Source organism: Podarcis pityusensis (genome assembly GCF_964106645.2).
Source record: "Podarcis pityusensis genome assembly, chromosome: 10".
Classification (NCBI taxonomy): domain Eukaryota; kingdom Metazoa; phylum Chordata; class Lepidosauria; order Squamata; family Lacertidae; genus Podarcis; species Podarcis pityusensis.
Window position 1 is genome coordinate 2,105,198 of NC_138035.1, and position 17,736 is coordinate 2,122,933.

At 47.8% G+C, this 17,736-nt stretch overlaps 2 protein-coding genes across 5 annotated transcripts in view; both read left to right on the forward strand.

The window, feature by feature from the left end:
* The first annotated feature begins 718 nt into the window (after positions 1-718).
* LOC308486281 (uncharacterized protein) overlaps positions 719-17,736 on the forward strand; it is a 31,832-nt gene continuing 14,814 nt past the window's right edge. For 2 of the 4 annotated variants that reach the window (XM_081022959.1, XM_081022954.1), the window contains exons 1-2: positions 719-1,246; positions 16,744-16,784. The gene's annotated coding sequence lies outside the window, so the exon portion shown is untranslated. Of the gene's footprint in view, positions 1,247-15,403; positions 15,571-16,743; positions 16,785-17,736 lie in introns of those variants that run through there. The other 2 variants (XM_081022960.1, XM_081022952.1) reach the window with 2 other exon arrangements.
* LOC308486280 (uncharacterized protein) lies at positions 5,794-8,411 on the forward strand. The gene is made up of 2 exons (XM_081022950.1): positions 5,794-5,938; positions 6,475-8,411. Exon 2 carries the CDS (start codon positions 6,593-6,595, stop codon positions 8,405-8,407), a length of 1,815 nt encoding a protein of 604 aa, XP_080879076.1. The 5' UTR covers positions 5,794-5,938; positions 6,475-6,592; the 3' UTR covers positions 8,408-8,411.

Below are 17,736 nucleotides of genomic sequence, written 5' to 3' on the forward strand. Positions count from 1 at the left end.
TTACTCCGCTGCCCAGCTCGTCAAGGTGCCACTCCCTGGGGGTCCCTCTGGTCAGCAAAAGAAGGAGTCTCCAGCCAAGTTAAAGATGCAAAACAGTGGTCAGCAGACCTGATCTTTATTTGTTGCAACAAGGTTCAAACACACCAAGAGTAGGTACTCTGAACATATGGTTGCATGAATTTTTAAGACCTCTCCCCATTTCCCACAATACATTTTTCCACAGCATCTTTGATGCATCACAGATTTGTCACAAAGTAGGAGTCTTTGGCATTCAGAAACATGGACCAATCACCCACCCCTGTCAACAGCCCCAGTTTCCCACACCTTTCCCCCAAAGTACCAGAATAATCCATAATCCGATGGATTTCTGCCTGGGGCATGTGCTGCCCTGGATCGCCTCCTGCCTCCTAAGGGATTATGGAGTCAGGGGGAGCCCTGGATCCCCGAATTCCAGAGGAGTCATTAGTCGTGGGAACCAAGGACATCCGTCAAACCGTTGAATTTTGGCGATTACCGGTATTTGACGTTTCTACAGTTTTCTATATTGGATACTCGGAGGACACAGTACTATTCAAGGTATCCGCTTCTTGCTACAATTGTATAGGCTGCTTCTCTGAGCCTCTTCGCTGTTGTAAAATGGAAGGTGCCTGTGTCCACGGTCATTGTCCTGGCCTTAGTCAGAGCCTGTGGTGGGGACTTGGGGTTTTGGGGAGTCGTATAACAGTCCCCCCCATCCTGGTCTGAAGAGCGGCAATACCTAAAGCACGGACGCACGGCTCATGGCGTGGGGTGGGCGAGGGAAGGATTTTGCAATGTAAACATTGTGGGGTGGGGGACCCCAATTTGTAATTGGATTGCCAGGATCAGCCCCTCCCCTGCTCTCCTGATCTAGAGGAGGAAAACGGGAGGGGAATAACCTTCCTCCCCGTCCCGTCTCAATTCTTTCCCTCCCCTCCCGGCACATCCTTCTCTCACCTCGCCCCCACAACCCCAAATCCCCTCCCCAATATGTTGCTCCTTCGCCTCGCCACCCGACCTCTGTTCCCGGAATGGGGGGGGGGATGAACCCTCCTCCCAAACTGCCTGCTTCTCCCGGAAGTGGCTCTTCTGCGCCGGATTGCTGCTTTGCGCCGTAGCTCTGGGGGGGGGGGGCGCTTTCGGAAAGGGGAGGAGGGGCGGCAGGGGAGGACACCCCCCCGTGGATGTTGCAGGAAAGGAAAGGAGAATCGGGAGCGAGGACAAAGAGGTAATGGGGTTGCGGGGGGAGGGGAGAAAAGGACCCAGAGACCCCCGCCAGCTCCCAAAAGCATATTTCGTGGGCCCCTTAGGCGCCTTGGCAGCGGCGGACATGGGGCCCCCACCCAGGGGGTCCCCACGAAGGCCTCCTTGCCCCGTTTCCCCCGCACAGGCATCCCTGGGGCCCTGTGGGATCTGCACGGAGAAAGGCGGGCCATGAAACGGTTAACGGGCGCGAGGGACGCCTGGATAGAGACCCCCGTGTGGCACGTGTTGGGCGGGGGGTGTCCTCTGGATTGGGAGAAGGGGGCGAGGGGTGAGCCCTGCCAAGGCGGCCTCTGGGTGCAGGGGAGACTCAGGGAAAGAGGGAGGGGGTCGAGGAAGTCGGGGGGAGCATCCCTGGGGCGGGGAAGGGCAGCATTGGCATGGGGGCGGGGGGAGAGAGATACAGGAAGACCAGTCCTTGAGGAGACGTCTTCATCGTGGCGCCCGCGGGGAATCTCTGAAGGGGCCTCCTTTGCTTCTCCATCCAGCCCAGGAATCGGCCACCCCTTCAAAGCGACTTGAGAGGGATCCCTGGAAAGTGAGGGGTCCTGTACCCCCTTCCCTTCCTTCCTGCAATCTCCATCCTCTGCCCGCCCCCATAAGCCCCTGCCCAGACGCAGCGATTCTGCCCAGTCCAACAATTGGTCCCCTGGAGAGGAGAGGAAATTCCAAGAGGAAGAGGGGAGGGGAGAGGCCTTCTCAGAAGCGGCTCTTTGTTTCTGCAATCCCACCCAGGAAGCAGCCAGAAACCTTTTCCTCTCTCTCAGGCTTCCATCTTTAATGTCTTTTCATTGAGGATGAGGATAATGTACACCTGTCATCAGAGACAGGGGTGCAGAGTCCATGGAATGGCTCTCACAACTGATATAGAAGTTGCACCTCAAAAGCATTTCTGTCCCTGTTATTCTTTGTAGGCAGTGTCAAAGTGACTGACAAGCTGAGATTCTTCCCAGTCAAAGGCCCCATTTTCATGGTAGACAGTGCTTGTGGCTGGAGGCTCTACATATAAGGTGTGCCTATACAGGCCAAAGACTGTCAGTATTAGCACCGGTGAGGTGTGTGACCTCCCCTAATTTACAGACTGTATGTGAATGAGAGTTTGTGGGTGGGATTACCGTTTATGGCATCCCTGTGATTTTCTCCACCCATAACATTTCATGAACTGATATTGCAGTACGAATTCCAAAATATCTACAAAAAAATCACAGTATAATAAGAATGATTGTAGGATTTCTACCCTGCCTATCTGGCTGGGTTTCCCCAGCCACTCTGGGCAAATTACAGTACATATAAAAGACAGTAAAACATCAGACATTCAAAACATCCTGATACAGAGCTGCCTTCAGCTGTCTTCTAAATGTCAGATAGTTGCCCATTTCCTTGCCCTCTGCCTGCTTCCCTGTAACTTCGCTTCTCAATGGGGGTGGGGGGGGTGAACCAGCAGAAGACCCTCGAAGGAGGACCTCAGTGTACAGAATGAGCGATGGGGGTGGAGACGCTCCTTCAGGTCTACAGAGAGTGAGGCTGTAGGGCTTTAGGTCAATGATCTTGCTCCTCCATAATGATCTCCAGAGCAAGTCCGACATACAATTAGCAGAGTAGGAAAAAAAGCTCAGAGACAGCAAAAAATTCCTTCAGCAAATAAATTTGTGACAGAAGGCATAACAGGAATCTATGCCTGAAAAATGCAACCACAGCAATTTAAAGGTCAGCACCAACAATGTGAATTGTTCTCAGAAATGTACAGTGGTGCCTCGCAAAACGAAATTAATCCGTTCCGCGAGTCTCTTCGTCTTGCGGTTTTTTCGTCTTGTGAAGCACGGCTATTAGCGGCTATTAACGGCTTAGCGGCTATTAACGGCTTAGCGGCTTTAAGAAAAAGGAAACAAACTCGCAAGAACTCGCAAGACGTTTCGTCTTGCGAAGCAAACCCATAGGGAAATTCGTCTTGCGGAACGACTCGAAAAACGCAAAACCCTTTCGTCTAGTGAGTTTTTCATCTTGCGAGGCATTCGTCTTGCGGGGCACCACTGTACTGGGAGTCAGTGAAGATCCTTTCGGACTGGTGTTATGTTGTCTCAGTGGCTGCTCCCATTCTGTTGTCTAGCTGCCACATTCTGGATTAGTTGCAGTTTACGAGTCACCTTCAAAGATGGCCCCATGTATCACATGGCAGTCATCCAAGCGGGAGATCACCAGAGCATGCACCACTCTGGGGAGACAGTCTCCAGGCATGTAGGGTCTCAACCAGCATACCAGATGGAGCTGGCAGACAACTACCCTGGACACAAAATTGACCTGCGCCTCCATGGACAGCTGTGAGTCCAAAATGACCCCCAGGTTGTGCACCTGGTCCTTTTGGGGCACAGTTACCTCCATCAGGTCTAGGGAGTCTTCCACATCTGCCTGCCCCCTTTCCCCCTGGGACAGTATTTCTGTCTTGTCAAGATTCAACCTCAATCTGTTAGCCGCCATCCATCCTCCAACTGCCTCCAGAAACTCACACAGGACCTTCACTGGTTCAAATTTAAAAGAGAGGAAGAGCTGGGTATCATCCACATACTGGGGAACACGCAGCCCAAACCCGCTGATGATCTCTCCCCGTGACTTCGTATAGATATTAAAAAGCATGGGGGAAGAGGACGGAGCCCTGAGGCACCCCACAAGTGAGAGCCCAGGGGTCTGAACACTCATCCCACAACACCACTTTCTGGACATGGCCCAGGAGGAAGGAGGGGAACCATTTCACAGCAGTGCCCTCAGCTCCCCTAGTGGGTCCAGAAGGATACCATGGTCAAAGGTCTCCAAAGCTGCTGAGAGATCCAGCAGAACCAGGAAAGAGCTTTCCCCTTGGTCTCTAGCCCATCGGAGATCATCAAGCAGTGCAACCAGGGTAGTTTCTGTCGTATGATGAGGCCTGAATCGCAATCAGAAGGATAATGGTGGCAGAAGCTTTCCTGGTCCTGCCCCTCCAAAAGCTCCAGGCCCAAGACTTTCATTAGCTTTCAAGGGGCCATTGGAGTTGCTGGAAGGAGGTGTGCAGGGCACCATCCAACATTCTTAGAGAGTCCATTCTGGATTTGTGTAGGTTTTCCTCCATAGCATTTTCTTCTCCTGAAGATAACTCAAGAGGAATAATAATAATAATAATAATAATAATAATAATAATAATTCATTATTTATACCCCGCCCATCTGGCTGGGCTTCCCCAGCCACTCTGGGCGGCTTCCAAAAGAATATTAAAATACTATAATACATCAAACATTAAAAGCTTCCCGAAACAGGGCTGCCTTCAGATGTCTTCTAAAAGCCTGGTAGTTGTTGTTCTCCACAGGGAAGGCGCCACTACCGAGAAGGCCCTCTGCCTGGTTCCCTGTAACTTGGCTTCTGGCAGTGAGGGAACTGCCAGAAGGCCCTCGGTGCTGGACCTCAGTGTCCAGGTGGAACGATGGGGGTGGAGACGCTCCTTCAGGAAGTGAGGGAACCATGGCCCAATGGGAAAATTTATGGAAGATCAATTGGAAATTCACAAACTGTTACACAATTAGAGAGAACTTTCAAAAAATGCAACATCGATGGTATCTAACACCATGGAAACTTTCAAAAATGTATAAAAATGTGTCAAGTAATTGTTGGAGATGCGGAGACTCAGGAACATTCTACCATATGTGGTGGATATGTAGGAAAATACAGGTATTCTGGGAGAGTATACATGCAGAACTGCAAAAAATGCTAAAGATCTCTTTCAATAAAAAACCAGAGGCCTACCTCCTGGGAATAACAGATCTGGATATTCCAGAAAAGAGGAAGGGTATCTTTTTATATGCAATGGCGGCAGCAAGAGTTTTGATCGCAGCAAAATGGAAGAGTAATGAAATCCCCTCTATACAAGATTGGATCCAAAAGCTGACAGAATATGCCGAATTAGATGGTTTATCAGAAAAAATAAAGAATAAATCAAAACAGGAATTTGTTTCTAAATGGGAGGTTTTCAAAGAATATCTGAAAAATAAATATATTAGTTTAAATTCTGTTGCAGCATTCGAGGAACTTCAGTGATAGTTGCTAGGTAGATAGAAGAAATTAGATTTATTGAGAATAAGTTTAATTATAAAAAAAATGTGTGTAGTGGCAATACTTAATATGAATTTGAAATATGGAATAGACGGGAAGTTGGGTCTTTAGTGTTAAGACCAATAGATGTTTTATTGTTTACCAAGAAAATTATGTGTCTATGGTTATTTTTGTAATTTGTGTGTAATTTGGTATTTGTGTTTTTTTGTGTGTTTTTTTTCTTGTTGTATGTATAAATAAATAAATATTTTTTTTATAAAAAAAAAAAGAGGAAGTGAGGGAGTGCACCAAAGTATTACGACCAGAGATTTCCTTCGCGATGGGCTTCCTTCCCCGGTTGACGAGCCCCATCTGCCCTGACTTTCCTCTGCAGAATGGGCACAATCTGCCTTCTTGACTGTGGGATTCACTGTTGTTCTCATCCTTTCCATCCACCAGTGCCTGCCATCACCTGCAGCAGAATTCCCCAACCCACCAAGAATTTGAGACCCAGCAGCTATCCTCACCTGGTTTAGCAGGCCGGTTGAAGCCGTTCCTGGGATTGTGGCCCCTATTGCATGCTGACAGCTTCCGGAAGCCAAAGGTGAGAGCTGAGTGCAGGGTGGAGACCAGTGGTGGATAAATTACCCCATAAGGTGCATAACATTTCCCCCACCAAAGGTACTACCGCTCTCCTAACACCCCATGACATCGTATGATTATGATCTTTTAAGACAGAACAGGAATAAATTCATGTCCCCAGAAATAACACAACTTCAGGCCATTAGTGAATCAATACAACATTTTCAAGGTACTACACATTCCACTAACGACAGTTTATCTATTTGCCTTGAATATCCTGCTTTTCAGTGTCATTTTAGGATAGTCCTGCGTCAGAAGACGGGCACGAGATCAGGCAGCACATCACTCTTTAAAGAATCATGCTGCTTTGTGAACATTGATTGAGGATTTGGAAAGGTGCTCTTGAATTACTATCATTTGACATGGCAACTTCAGTTCCTAAAAATTGGGAACATGGGTAGGAGGTGAGGGAGTGTAGGAGACGTTGAAATAGGAGAATGTGCTAATGGAGGTTGATGTGTTGTCTTTCCCTTAATTCTCTTCCTTGAAACCCAACAGGATTTACTTTCCTCCCACTCTGAAGAAGGGGATGGAGAAGACAGTCAAAACTCCAGGGAATGGTGCACCTTTCGTTTCATTACGAATAGAAATTAAAATGTGCAATATTCTTCATTGAATGAGCACACATAGTTCACATCAACGACCTCCAACAGGGGAGATACCATTTAAAGGTATGGAGTGCAGAAAGAGCGTTAGGAATAATGGAAAACTTAGAAGACATCAACAGAATAGCACAGGGGAGAAACCATATAAATGTATGGAGTGTGGAAAGAACTTCAGTCAGAGTGGACACCTCAATATACATCAACGGATTCACACAGGGGAGAAACCATATAAATGTATGGAGTGTGGAAAGAGCTTCAGTCAGAGTGGACACCTCAATATTCATCAACGGACTCACACAGAGGAGAAACCATATAAATGTATGGAATGTGGAAAGAGCTTTAGTAATAATGGAAATCTTAGAAAACATCAACAGACTCACACAGGGCAGAAACCATTTACATGTATGGAATGTGGAAAGAGTTTCAGTCAGAGTGGACACCTCAATATACATCAACAGACTCACACAGGGGAGAAACCATTTACATGTATGGAGTGTGGAAAGAGCTTCAGTCAGAGTGGACACCTCAATATTCATCAACGGACTCACACAGGGGAGAAACCATTTACATGTATGGAATGTGGAAAAAGCTTTAGTGATAATGGACAACTTAGAAAACATCAACGGACTCACACAGGGGAGAAACCATATAAATGTATGGAATGTGGGAAAAGTTTCAGTCGGAGTGGACACCTCAATATACATCAACAGACTCACACAGGGGAGAAACCATTTACATGTATGGAGTGTGGAATGAGCTTCAGTCAGAGTGGAAACCTCAATATTCATCAACGGACTCACACAGGGGAGAAACCATTTAAATGCCTGGAGTGCGGAAAGAGCTTCAGTTTCAATGCAACCCTTAGAACACATCAACGGACTCACACAGGGGAGAAACCATTTAAATGTATGGAGTGTGGAAAGAGCTTTAGTAATAATGGAAATCTTAGAAAACATCAACAGACTCACACAGGGGAGAAACCATTTACATGTATGGAATGTGGAAAGAGTTTCAGTCAGAGTGGACACCTCAATATACATCAACAGACTCACACAGGGGAGAAACCATTTACATGTATGGAGTGTGGAAAGAGCTTCAGTCAGAGTGGACACCTCAATATTCATCAACGGACTCACACAGGGGAGAAACCATTTAAATGCCTGGAGTGCAGAAAGAGCTGCAGTTTCAATGCAACCCTTAGAACACATCAACGGACTCACACAGGGGAGAAACCATTTAAATGTATGGAGTGTGGAAAGAGCTTTAGTAATAATGGAAATCTTAGAAAACATCAACAGACTCACACAGGGGAGAAACCATTTAAATGTATGGAATGTGGAAAGAGTTTCAGTCAGAGTGGACACCTCAATATACATAAACAGACACATACAGGAGAGAAACCATTTAAATGTATGCAGTGCGGAAAGAGCTTTGATGATAATGGGACCCTTAAAAAACATCAACGGACTCACACAGGGGAGAAACCATTTACATGTATGGAGTGTGGAAAGAGCTTCAGTCAGAGTAGACACCTCAATATTCATCAACGGACTCACACAGGGGAGAAACCATTTACATGTATGGAGTGTGGAAAAAGCTTTAGTGATAATGGACAACTTAGAAGACATCAACAGAATAGCACAGGGGAGAAACCATATAAATGTATGGAATGTGGGAAAAGTTTCAGTCGGAGTGGACACCTCAATATACATAAACAGACTCACACAGGAGAGAAACCATTTACATGTATGGAGTGCGGAAAGAGCTTTAGTGATAATGGACAACTTAGAAAACATCAACGGACTCACATGGGAGAAACCATTTAAATGCCTGGAGTGCGGAAAGAGCTTCAGTTTCAATGCAACCCTTAGAACACATCAACAGACTCACACAGGGGAGAAACCATTTACATGTATGGAGTGTGGAAAGAGCTTTAGTAATAATGGAAATCTTAGAAAACATCAGCAGACTCACACAGGGGAGAAACCATTTAAATGTATGGAATGTGGAAAGAGTTTCAGTCAGAGTGGACACCTCAATATACATAAGCAGACACATACAGGAGAGAAACCATTTAAATGTATGCAGTGCGGAAAGAGCTTTAGTGATAATGGCAAACTTAGAACACATCACCGGACTCACACAGGGGAGAAACCATTTAAATGTATGGAGTGCGGAAAGAGCTTTAGTTTCAATGCAACCCTTAGAATACATCAACGGACTCACACAGGGTAGAAACCATATAAATGTATGGAGTGTGGCAAGAGCTTCAGTCAGAGTGGACACCTCAATATACATAAATAGACTCACACAGGGGAGAAACCATTTACATGTATGGAGTGCGGAAAGAGCTTTGGTGATAATGGACAACTTAGAACACATCAACGGACTCACACGGGAGAAACCATGTAAATGCCTGGAGTGCGGAAAGAGCTTCAGTCAGAATGGACACCTCAATATACATCAACAGACTCACACAGGGGAGAAACCATTTACATGCATGGAGTGCGGAAAGAGCTTTCGTGATAATGGAAAACTTAGAAGACATCAACAGACTCACGCAGGGGAGAAACAATTTACATGCATGGAGTGCGGAAAGACCTTCAGGCAGAATGGACACCTTAGAAAACATCAGCAGACACACAGCGGAGAAACTGTGTAAATGTATGGACTGTGGAAGGAGCTCCAGTCAGAGTGGAACCCTTGATTTATGTCAACAAACTCAAACAAAAGCCAAACCTTATAAATATCAGGAAAGTAGATAGAGGTTCAGTCCTAGTGGAAATTCTAAATCAACAGACTCACGGACAGGAAGAACTTTACTACTTGAAACCCTTCAAACCATCAACAAACTCAAAGAGGAGAAGCAGTTTAAATGAAAAGATTGCAAAAAGTGCTTTATTTACAATGGATTGTTTAAGGAACATCCAGAGACGCTCACATGTAAGAACCCATTTAAATGTCAAAATAAAAAAATTCCTTCCTGTAGCACCTTAAAGACCAACTAAGTTAGTTCTTGGTATAAGCTTTCGTGTGCATGCACACTTCTTCAGATACACTGAAACAGAAGTTGCCAGATCCTTCTATATAGTGAGAAGGTGGGGAGGGGTATTACTCAGAAGGGTGGTGGGAATTGGAGATTGGCAGATAGCTGAGATGAGCCTGTTGACAACTCTTAACGACTGTAATAGGTCTTACAGGAAAAGGCAAGGGGTGAGAAGGTGAGAAATGGTTTAGTCATGTATAATGAGATAAGAATCCAATGTCTCTGTTCAGACCAGGTCTCTCCATTGTTTTAAGTTTGGTAATGAGTTGCAATTCAGCAGCTTCTCTTTCCAGTCTATTTCTGAAATTCCTTTGTAGTAAAACAGCTACTTTGAGATCTTGTATAGAATGTCCTGGGAGATTGAAGTGTTCTCCTACTGGTTTCTCTGTTTTGTGATTCTGACATCAAGAATCACAAAATTGTGATTCTGACATCACAATTCTGACATCAAGAATCACAAAACAGAGAAACCAGTTCTCCTCTGGAAAAGTGCTCTTTCTTTTGGGATTTGATTACTTTTGCCTCCTCCAGTGCCCACTGCACCATCAGCGAGGTACAATACTGTCCTTTCAACTTCTGTAGCCACGTATCAGGACCGCTACCTAGGAGTCTGCGTATGCAAACTGCTCCGAACATTCCAGCCATCTGGAGCTGGCTTTTGCCTTGGTGCTTTTTCCCAACATATGGCAGCCTTCGGATGGTTGCGATTCATCGGACATCTGCATGTGAGGCTGGTGGATTGTCCTCCTCTGCTCCAAGGAGGAAGAGAGGCGTCTGAGAGAAGCCAGAGGCTCAACAGACAGCTGGTGGAAAGAAGAAGTGTTTTCCAAGCAACGGAGTTCCAGGTATGCTGCATTTCGGGCTAAACGTGTGAACGCAGTCTGATTAATTCACTGGTTCACGAGGAGCTGCGTCTTGGAAAAATACAGCTCCGGGAGAAGAGGCCTGCATTCCACAAATTCTTGTGGTTAAGATAAGATGTCCTATTGAAATGCATTGTTGCTAGGTAACGGAAAGTTGGAAAGTTACTGGCAAAGGGGCTGGACTGTGAGCCTGGGAAAGCGAAACAAAACCAGAGAGTGTTTTGGCTACAAAGTTTACGTGCCCTTGGAAGGGACTTTTCATAGCAGCCTGAGTTTAGCTGCCAGGTGCAAAAAGCGTAAACAACTTGCAGTTTTGCCTGCGTGAGAAAGGAAAAAACAACTGTTGGATTTTACAGCTTGTTTGAAAGCGAGAGGCTTGGATTCAAAATGGATCCCAAGAAGGGGGGAGACTTGCCTAACTCATCTCCCCTGACCAGAGACAGTTATTCATCAGGGTCTGGATGAATAACTACCCCAGAAGGGGTGAGCCAAGATGATGCTGGCCAAGTTCCTAAGAGCTCAACGAAAGCTGAGGAGAGCTTTGACCCCAGAGGGGAGAGTGCAGGAACTGTGGCTGTTGGAACTGTTGGTGTTCCTGAACAAGGTGCAATGGGTGTTGCTGACAGGGGGAGGGAAGAACAGAGTTCTAATTCCCCCACTGATGATGCTACTAGGGAGCATGGAGTAGCATTGAGTGCTGTCCGATGCTACAATTGTGGACAGACTGGGCATCTACAGCGGAACTGTAGAAAGCCACGACAGTCAAGAAGAGCAAAGAGCAGCTCTACGAAGCCTGAGGCGTCAGGCAAAAGCCGTTCCAAGTGCCAGGTGAAACCTGCAAAGGCTATGATGGCGAAAGGAACCACGCCAGATGTTGGGAACTCGTTCATAATTGACACGGGCGCCACGGTTCATATGTGCCCGCACAGAGGACTATTTTCGACGTTGAGGAAGCAAAGCTTCACTGTGAAACAGCCCAACGGTCAGGAGTTGGAAGTGACTGGAATTGGGACTGTGTATCTTGAGAGTCTGAACTTGACTATAAGTGATGTTTACCTGGTTCCAGAACTGAGATTTAATCTGCTGAGCGTGTCGCAGATTGCAAAGAAAGGACTGAAACTGTCCTATGATGCTAAAAGCTGCAAGATCTACAACGATGGAGAACTGTTTCTTACTGCCAAAGAGAAAGATGGACTGTATTTGTTGACTTTTGATCAAAGTGATTACATGAAATGTAATTCTTCTGTTTCTAACGAAATCTCTCTTGCAGAAGTGACCAGTGTGAGCACCAGGAAGGTGACCAAGACCAAGAAGGTCGACAGAGCATTTCAGCGGGTGTATGCTGATGTGATTGGTCCTCTAGAACCATCTAGAGGCAGTGCAAAGTATTACCTTTTGTGTGTGGATTGTTTCACTAATTATTCTTGGGTTTATATGATGGAGAAACCGCAAGAAACTTTAGAAAAGTTTCAGGAGTTTTGTGACAAGGTTAAAAATATGCATGATGCTAACACTGATTGTCTTTTCACAGATGACAAGCAAGTTTTTCTGTTACAGAAGTTTCAGAAGTTCCTGGATGGAAAAGGGATAGACCACAAAGTGGCAGTTTCGCAAGAAGCGTGGAACAGGGGGGTCTGTGTGAGGGTGAACAAAGAATTGCAAAAGGGGATGAATGTGCAATTGCTGAGTTCACATTTGTCACATGAATATTGGGCCGAATAGCTAGCGTCCTATCTTCATGTTTGGTTGAGAAAGGTCTCAACAGAGTTGGGATGTTCTCCTTTTGAGAAGCTGTTCAATAGAAAACCTTCTGTTGCCTATTTTAAGGTTTTCGGGTCTCATGTGAGAACAGAAGCTCCAGGTGGAGTAAAGAATGCCAGAGGCATTTTTGTGGGTTATGAAAAAGGTCTCTACAGAGTAATTTTGTCTGAATCTGGTCAGGTGATTCTCACAAAGTTCCTAGAGAGTGCTCCAGAGCAAGAGCGGGTTGTAGAACAGACATTTCCCACAGGTGACAATTCAGATGATGATGATGATTTTTCTGATGTCACAGATTACAGTGGTACTGACGATGACAGTGATAGCTCAGAGAGTTCAGTTGTAACAGTCATTGAGAGGAAATCTCACACAATGGATAGACCTTCACAGGTGAAGGAAGAACCACTGATTGCTACTGGTTCTCAACAGAGTCCAAAGGTTGAACCAGTGAGCACAGAGGATCAGAACCTCATACGCAGGTCTGAGAGAGTTACAAAGGGTGTACCACCAAAGAGGTACTCAAAAGAGTTTGCTAACTTAGCTGTTGCATGTGTTGCTATTGTTAACAACTCAAAGCAGGTTAAAGCAGTGTCTAAGTCAGAGACAAAGACACAACAGAGGGTAGCTAGCCAAGGTAATGCAGAAGCACTCATTCCTTGGAAGCCAGACAACCAGAGAGGTACACTGGTGAAACCAGTGGTGGGGAGTTCCAAGGGTGGAACTGAAACAACAGGGGACTGTTATATGTATAACAACTGTTTGTTCTCTTCTCTGGATCATGTTTTGCCAATTGATGCTTTTGGGGGAGGATGTTGGGAAAAAGCACCAAGGCAAAAGCCAGCTCCAGATGGCTGGAATGCAAAACAGTGCAGATGTACTGTTGGAGAAAAGGTGGAGCCTATTCTCTGTACTGAGCACCGGATGTTAGCTCAGTGTGTCATCTGACCTGTGCTGGAAGTACAGGGGAGGAGTTGAGACTCTTCTGATGGAGTCTGAAGGGAACAGTCACATTTCTATGTACTGTTGAGTGACAGGAATAAAACATGTAGAAAGGACTCCTGTCTGTCTTTCTTCCCCTCCCTGGGGGAGTGCAGGGAGGGAGAGAAGGAGGAGGGTGTGTCCTGCTCACGTTTGAGGAGGATCGCCGGTTTGTTTACCTAGCCTGCCGGAGGTCGCAGACGGACGGTAAACACAAAGTATCTCGCTCAATTGCCTCGGGGGAGGCCAGGTACCTCTGCCTGTGAGCCTGAGATACTGACAATTCTGACATCAAGAATCACAAAATTGTGATTCTGACATCACAATTCTGACATCAAGAATCACAAAACAGAGAAACCAGTTCTCCTCTGGAAAAGTGCTCTTTCTTCTGGGATTTGATTACTTTTGCCTCCTCCAGTGCCCACTGCACCATCAGCGAGGTACAATACTGTCCTTTCAACTTCTGTAGCCACGTATCAGGACCGCTACCTAGGAGTCTGCGTATGCAAACTGCTCCGAACATCCAGGGTGTTTTGCCACGCTTCAAAAGACCTGGTTGGTTAGGTCCAGATCCCACGAGCCGGGGGGGGGGGGCTGTTCGCAGGGAGTTCTCAGTCGTTTGGGGTTCATCGCTCTACCATATTTGCGATTGAATTTGCCAAAATTATTCACCATGCCTTGTAACGGAGTCCATTCCTCCTGTGAGTGTGACCCCCCCCTTATGCCCTCCTGCTTAAGTTGTTACACAAAGGGGACTCCCTGCCCTTCCAACATGTTGCAGATAAAATACAGTAGTACCTTGAAAAGAAGAAGAAGAAGAAGAGTTTGGATTTGATATCCCGCCTTTCACTCCCCTTCAGGAGTCTCAAAGCGGCTAACAATCTCCTTTCCCTTCCTCCCCCACAACAAACACTCTGTGAGGTGAGTGGGGCTGAGAGACTTCAGAGAAGTGTGACTGGCCCAAGGTCACCCAGCAGCTGCATGTGGAGGAGCGGAGACGCGAACCCGGTTCCCCAGATTAGGAGACTACCGCTCTTAACCACTACACCACACTGGCTCTCAAAAGAGACTATAGAAAGAAAAAAGACTCATAAATAAATGCCGCCCTCGGCTGCACAGCCCGCCAGTCCTGGGCAGAGAACTCGCAGTTGTGCCAAGGGGGGAATGAGCCCGTTCTCTGCAGCCCCAGCCCTCAGCCGAAGAGGAGCCTTCAAGGAAAACACAAAGTGAGAAAACTCCTCTTTCCTCTCAGCCTCAGCCCCTCTTGGCCGAGATAGAGACAATAAAATACATAGACACACACAGAGCTGGGAGCCTGTTGTTGCTGTGTGTGTGTGGGGGGGGTGTTTTCCTCTCTCTCTCATTCTCTCTCTCTCTCTCTCTCTCTCTCTCACACACACACACACACATACAGCTGACCCTCCAGCCCCAGCTCTCCTGGCTGAGCTGGAAACACAAGTCTCAATGCAAAGCACACAAAAAGAAAGCTCTTTCCCCCAAAAGTGCAATTTTAACTGCTAGCAAAATACTCAGAGCAGCCCCGCTTTGCCTGAGAGACACAGACAGAGCCACAGCCCACGGCTCCCTCTATTTCAAGGAATGGGGGTATTTTGCTTGCTGAGGGCAGGAGTCACAATCCTGTCACATTGCGGGGAGTCAGGCTTTTAGGTAAGGGGGTGAGGCTAGAGTGGGCCAGTCCAGTTCACAGTGCATTCTCAGTCCTTTGGGGTTCATCGCTCCACCACAACCCCAGTTTCCCACACCTTTTAACTACCCTCTTCCCCAAAGCACCACAATAGTATTCACACATCCCCCTAGCTGCAATGCTTTCCTGAGCTTCACCTTGGAAAGTATCAGGATTCAATCCACCATCCCGATGGATTTCTGTCTTGACTGCCCCCCCCCCCCCCGGATTTAACAGCAGCAATACCTAAAACACGGAGGGATCTAAGCTCGTGGCGTGGGGTGGGGGAGGGAAGGATTTTGCAATATAAACATTGGGGGGTGGACACACCCCACTTTGCAGTAGGATTGCCGGGATCAGCCCAGCCCCCATCTCCTGATTCACAGAAGGAAGAGGGGAGGGGGGAAGCCTTCCTCTCCTCCCCGCCCCCCCAAATTCCACCCTCCCGGCACATCCTTCCCACACCCCGCCACCGCAAACCCCAAATCCCCTCCCCAAACTGCCTGCTTCTCCTGGAAGTGGAGCTTTTGCGCCGGACTGCTGCTCTGCGCCGTAGCTCTAGGGGCGCGCGCTTTCGGAAAGGGGAGGAGGGGCGGCAGGTAAATCCCACCCACCCACGTGGATGTTGCAGGAAGGAGAACCGCGAGCGAGGACAAAGAGGTAAAGGTGTCGCGGGGGAAGGGGAGAGAAGGATCCAGAGACCCCCTTGAGCTCCCCAAAGCGCCTTTCGTGCAGCTGGATCCCTGCACGCGTGCTGCGAAGGGGGTTTTCCTTGGACCCTTAGGAAGCGCACCCAGGGGATCCCAACGAAGCCCCCTCGCTCCATCTTCCCGCGCAGGCATCCCTGGGACTCCGTGGGTTCCGCGGGGAGGGAGGTGGGCCATGAAAGGGTTAAGGGGCGTGATGGACGCTTGGATAGAGACCCCCTGTCCCTCCGCTGCTCGTCTTGGGGGGCCCCTCCGGACGGAGAGATGGCAGCGCAGGGCGTGGGGTGAGCCGCGCCAAGGGGGGCCTCTGGGTTCAGGGGATACTCTGGGACAGGGGGAGGGGGTCGAGGAAGTGGGGAGGGGGAGCATCCCTGGGGCAGGGAAAGGCAGCAATGGTGGGGGGGGGGAGAGAGAGCTAGGTAGACCAGTCTTTGGGGACACGTCTCAATCGTGGCGCCCGCGGGGATTCTCTCGAGGGGCCGCCTTGGATTCTCCCTCCCACCCAGAAATCGGCCACCCCTTCAAAGCTACTAGTGGGATCCCTGGAAAGTCGGGGGTCGTGTCCCCCCACCCCTTCCTTCCTGCAACCTCTATCCTACTCCCACCCCATAAGCCCCCATAAGCAAGTGCCCTGCCCATACTGTTGCAGTAATTTATGTATAGGTTGGGGGGAGTTGCCCCTCCAGCAGATATCATGCACATGCAGCCCACTACCAAAATCAGCACCATCACTTTTGTGACTTGTCCCCACAAAGCACTTCCATCACAGTTTATTCCTATTTATTCAAAGGGCCTCTCCTGCACGATACCAAATATAAGAATTCACTGATAAATGTCTCTATGTACTGGCTAACTGGGGTAACTTCAAAAATTCCTATAGACATGTGAGCTCAGCAACTCAGCAGCCCCTCTGCCTGAGTGATAATCCCTGGCATCCTGATACCTGAGTGCCAGACAGGTAGCCATTCCAGAAATAACCAACCCAGATGAAGACAAAAGGGTGTGATTAACTTGGCTGAGAAACAGGTCAGGGAGGACAATGGGTGGCCGGCCTTGAGTGGGGCAAAGGCCAAAGAAAAGAGGCCGACCCCTTTGTCCAAGCCCCTTTTGGTTTTCTTCCTTCTAGGATCAGGATCATCAGGAGCGTGTCCTGGCGGCCGGATTAAGGTAAGTTCTGGCCTGATTGGAAGGGGCATGGTTCCTCCACCAGGCTAGGCCACAATTTTGCCCCTCTTCTTTCTGGGCGAGCCCCCAGCTAGCCGTGGGGGGGGGGTCTTTTTGTTTTGTAGCGGGGGCATGGCTCCCCTGGTGACGCCATCCACTGCCCTCCAGCCAGCCATTTCCTTTTTTGTTGGTGGGGGGGGGGCATAAGTCAGGCCACATGGTGGTCATGGTTTTTTGCACCCCTCCCCCTTGTTCTGCTCTGGGTACTGACGCACTTCTGCTCCTAGCAGGGAAATGTAAATATCTCTTTTCTTACACTTGATGGGTATTTGGTGGAGGGCAAGGGCAACCATGGGGCAGGGTCCAGGATGCTCAGATTACTGCCACCAGACCTCCCCTTTCATGATGTAACCGTGATGTATTAGTGATGTATTTTGGGGGCTGTAACATGGGGATTAGCTAATAAAGTTTGGGTTCTCTTTTGTTTGGGGCTTCCATCTTGTTCCACCTTGTGGTAGGTGGGAGTCCTGTCGTGACAGTCTTCAATAAATACCAAGCGTACAGGCTGCTGTTTTGCTCTGGTACTCCTGGCTGGTGTCCTTGTTTTTTTTCCAGAGGGGCCCTCAGATTTATCCGTTAACAAGACGGAAGATTCCCTCCTGCAAGCTCCACCCGATTCCCACCCCATAAGCCCCATAAGCTAACAATAAAAATAACGCAGTTTACATAAAATCACAATTAATTAAAATGCATTCTAAAATCAATTCATTCTAATATCAATTCTAATTCTAATATCAATTCAAAATAAAATTAATGGCAGATACAGTGGTTCTGCCAAGTCCAACCATTGGTCCCCCTGGAGAGGAGAGGAAATTCCAAGAGGAAGAGAGGAGGGGAGAGGCCTTCTCAGAAGCGGCTCTTTGTTTCCTCAGTCCTACCCAGGAATCAGCCAGAA

What these genes read in the sequence shown, in the direction of transcription:
- LOC308486280 (XM_081022950.1), top strand. Translation starts at nt 6,593, where the DNA reads ATGAGCACACATAGTTCACATCAACGACCTCCAACAGGGGAGATACCA.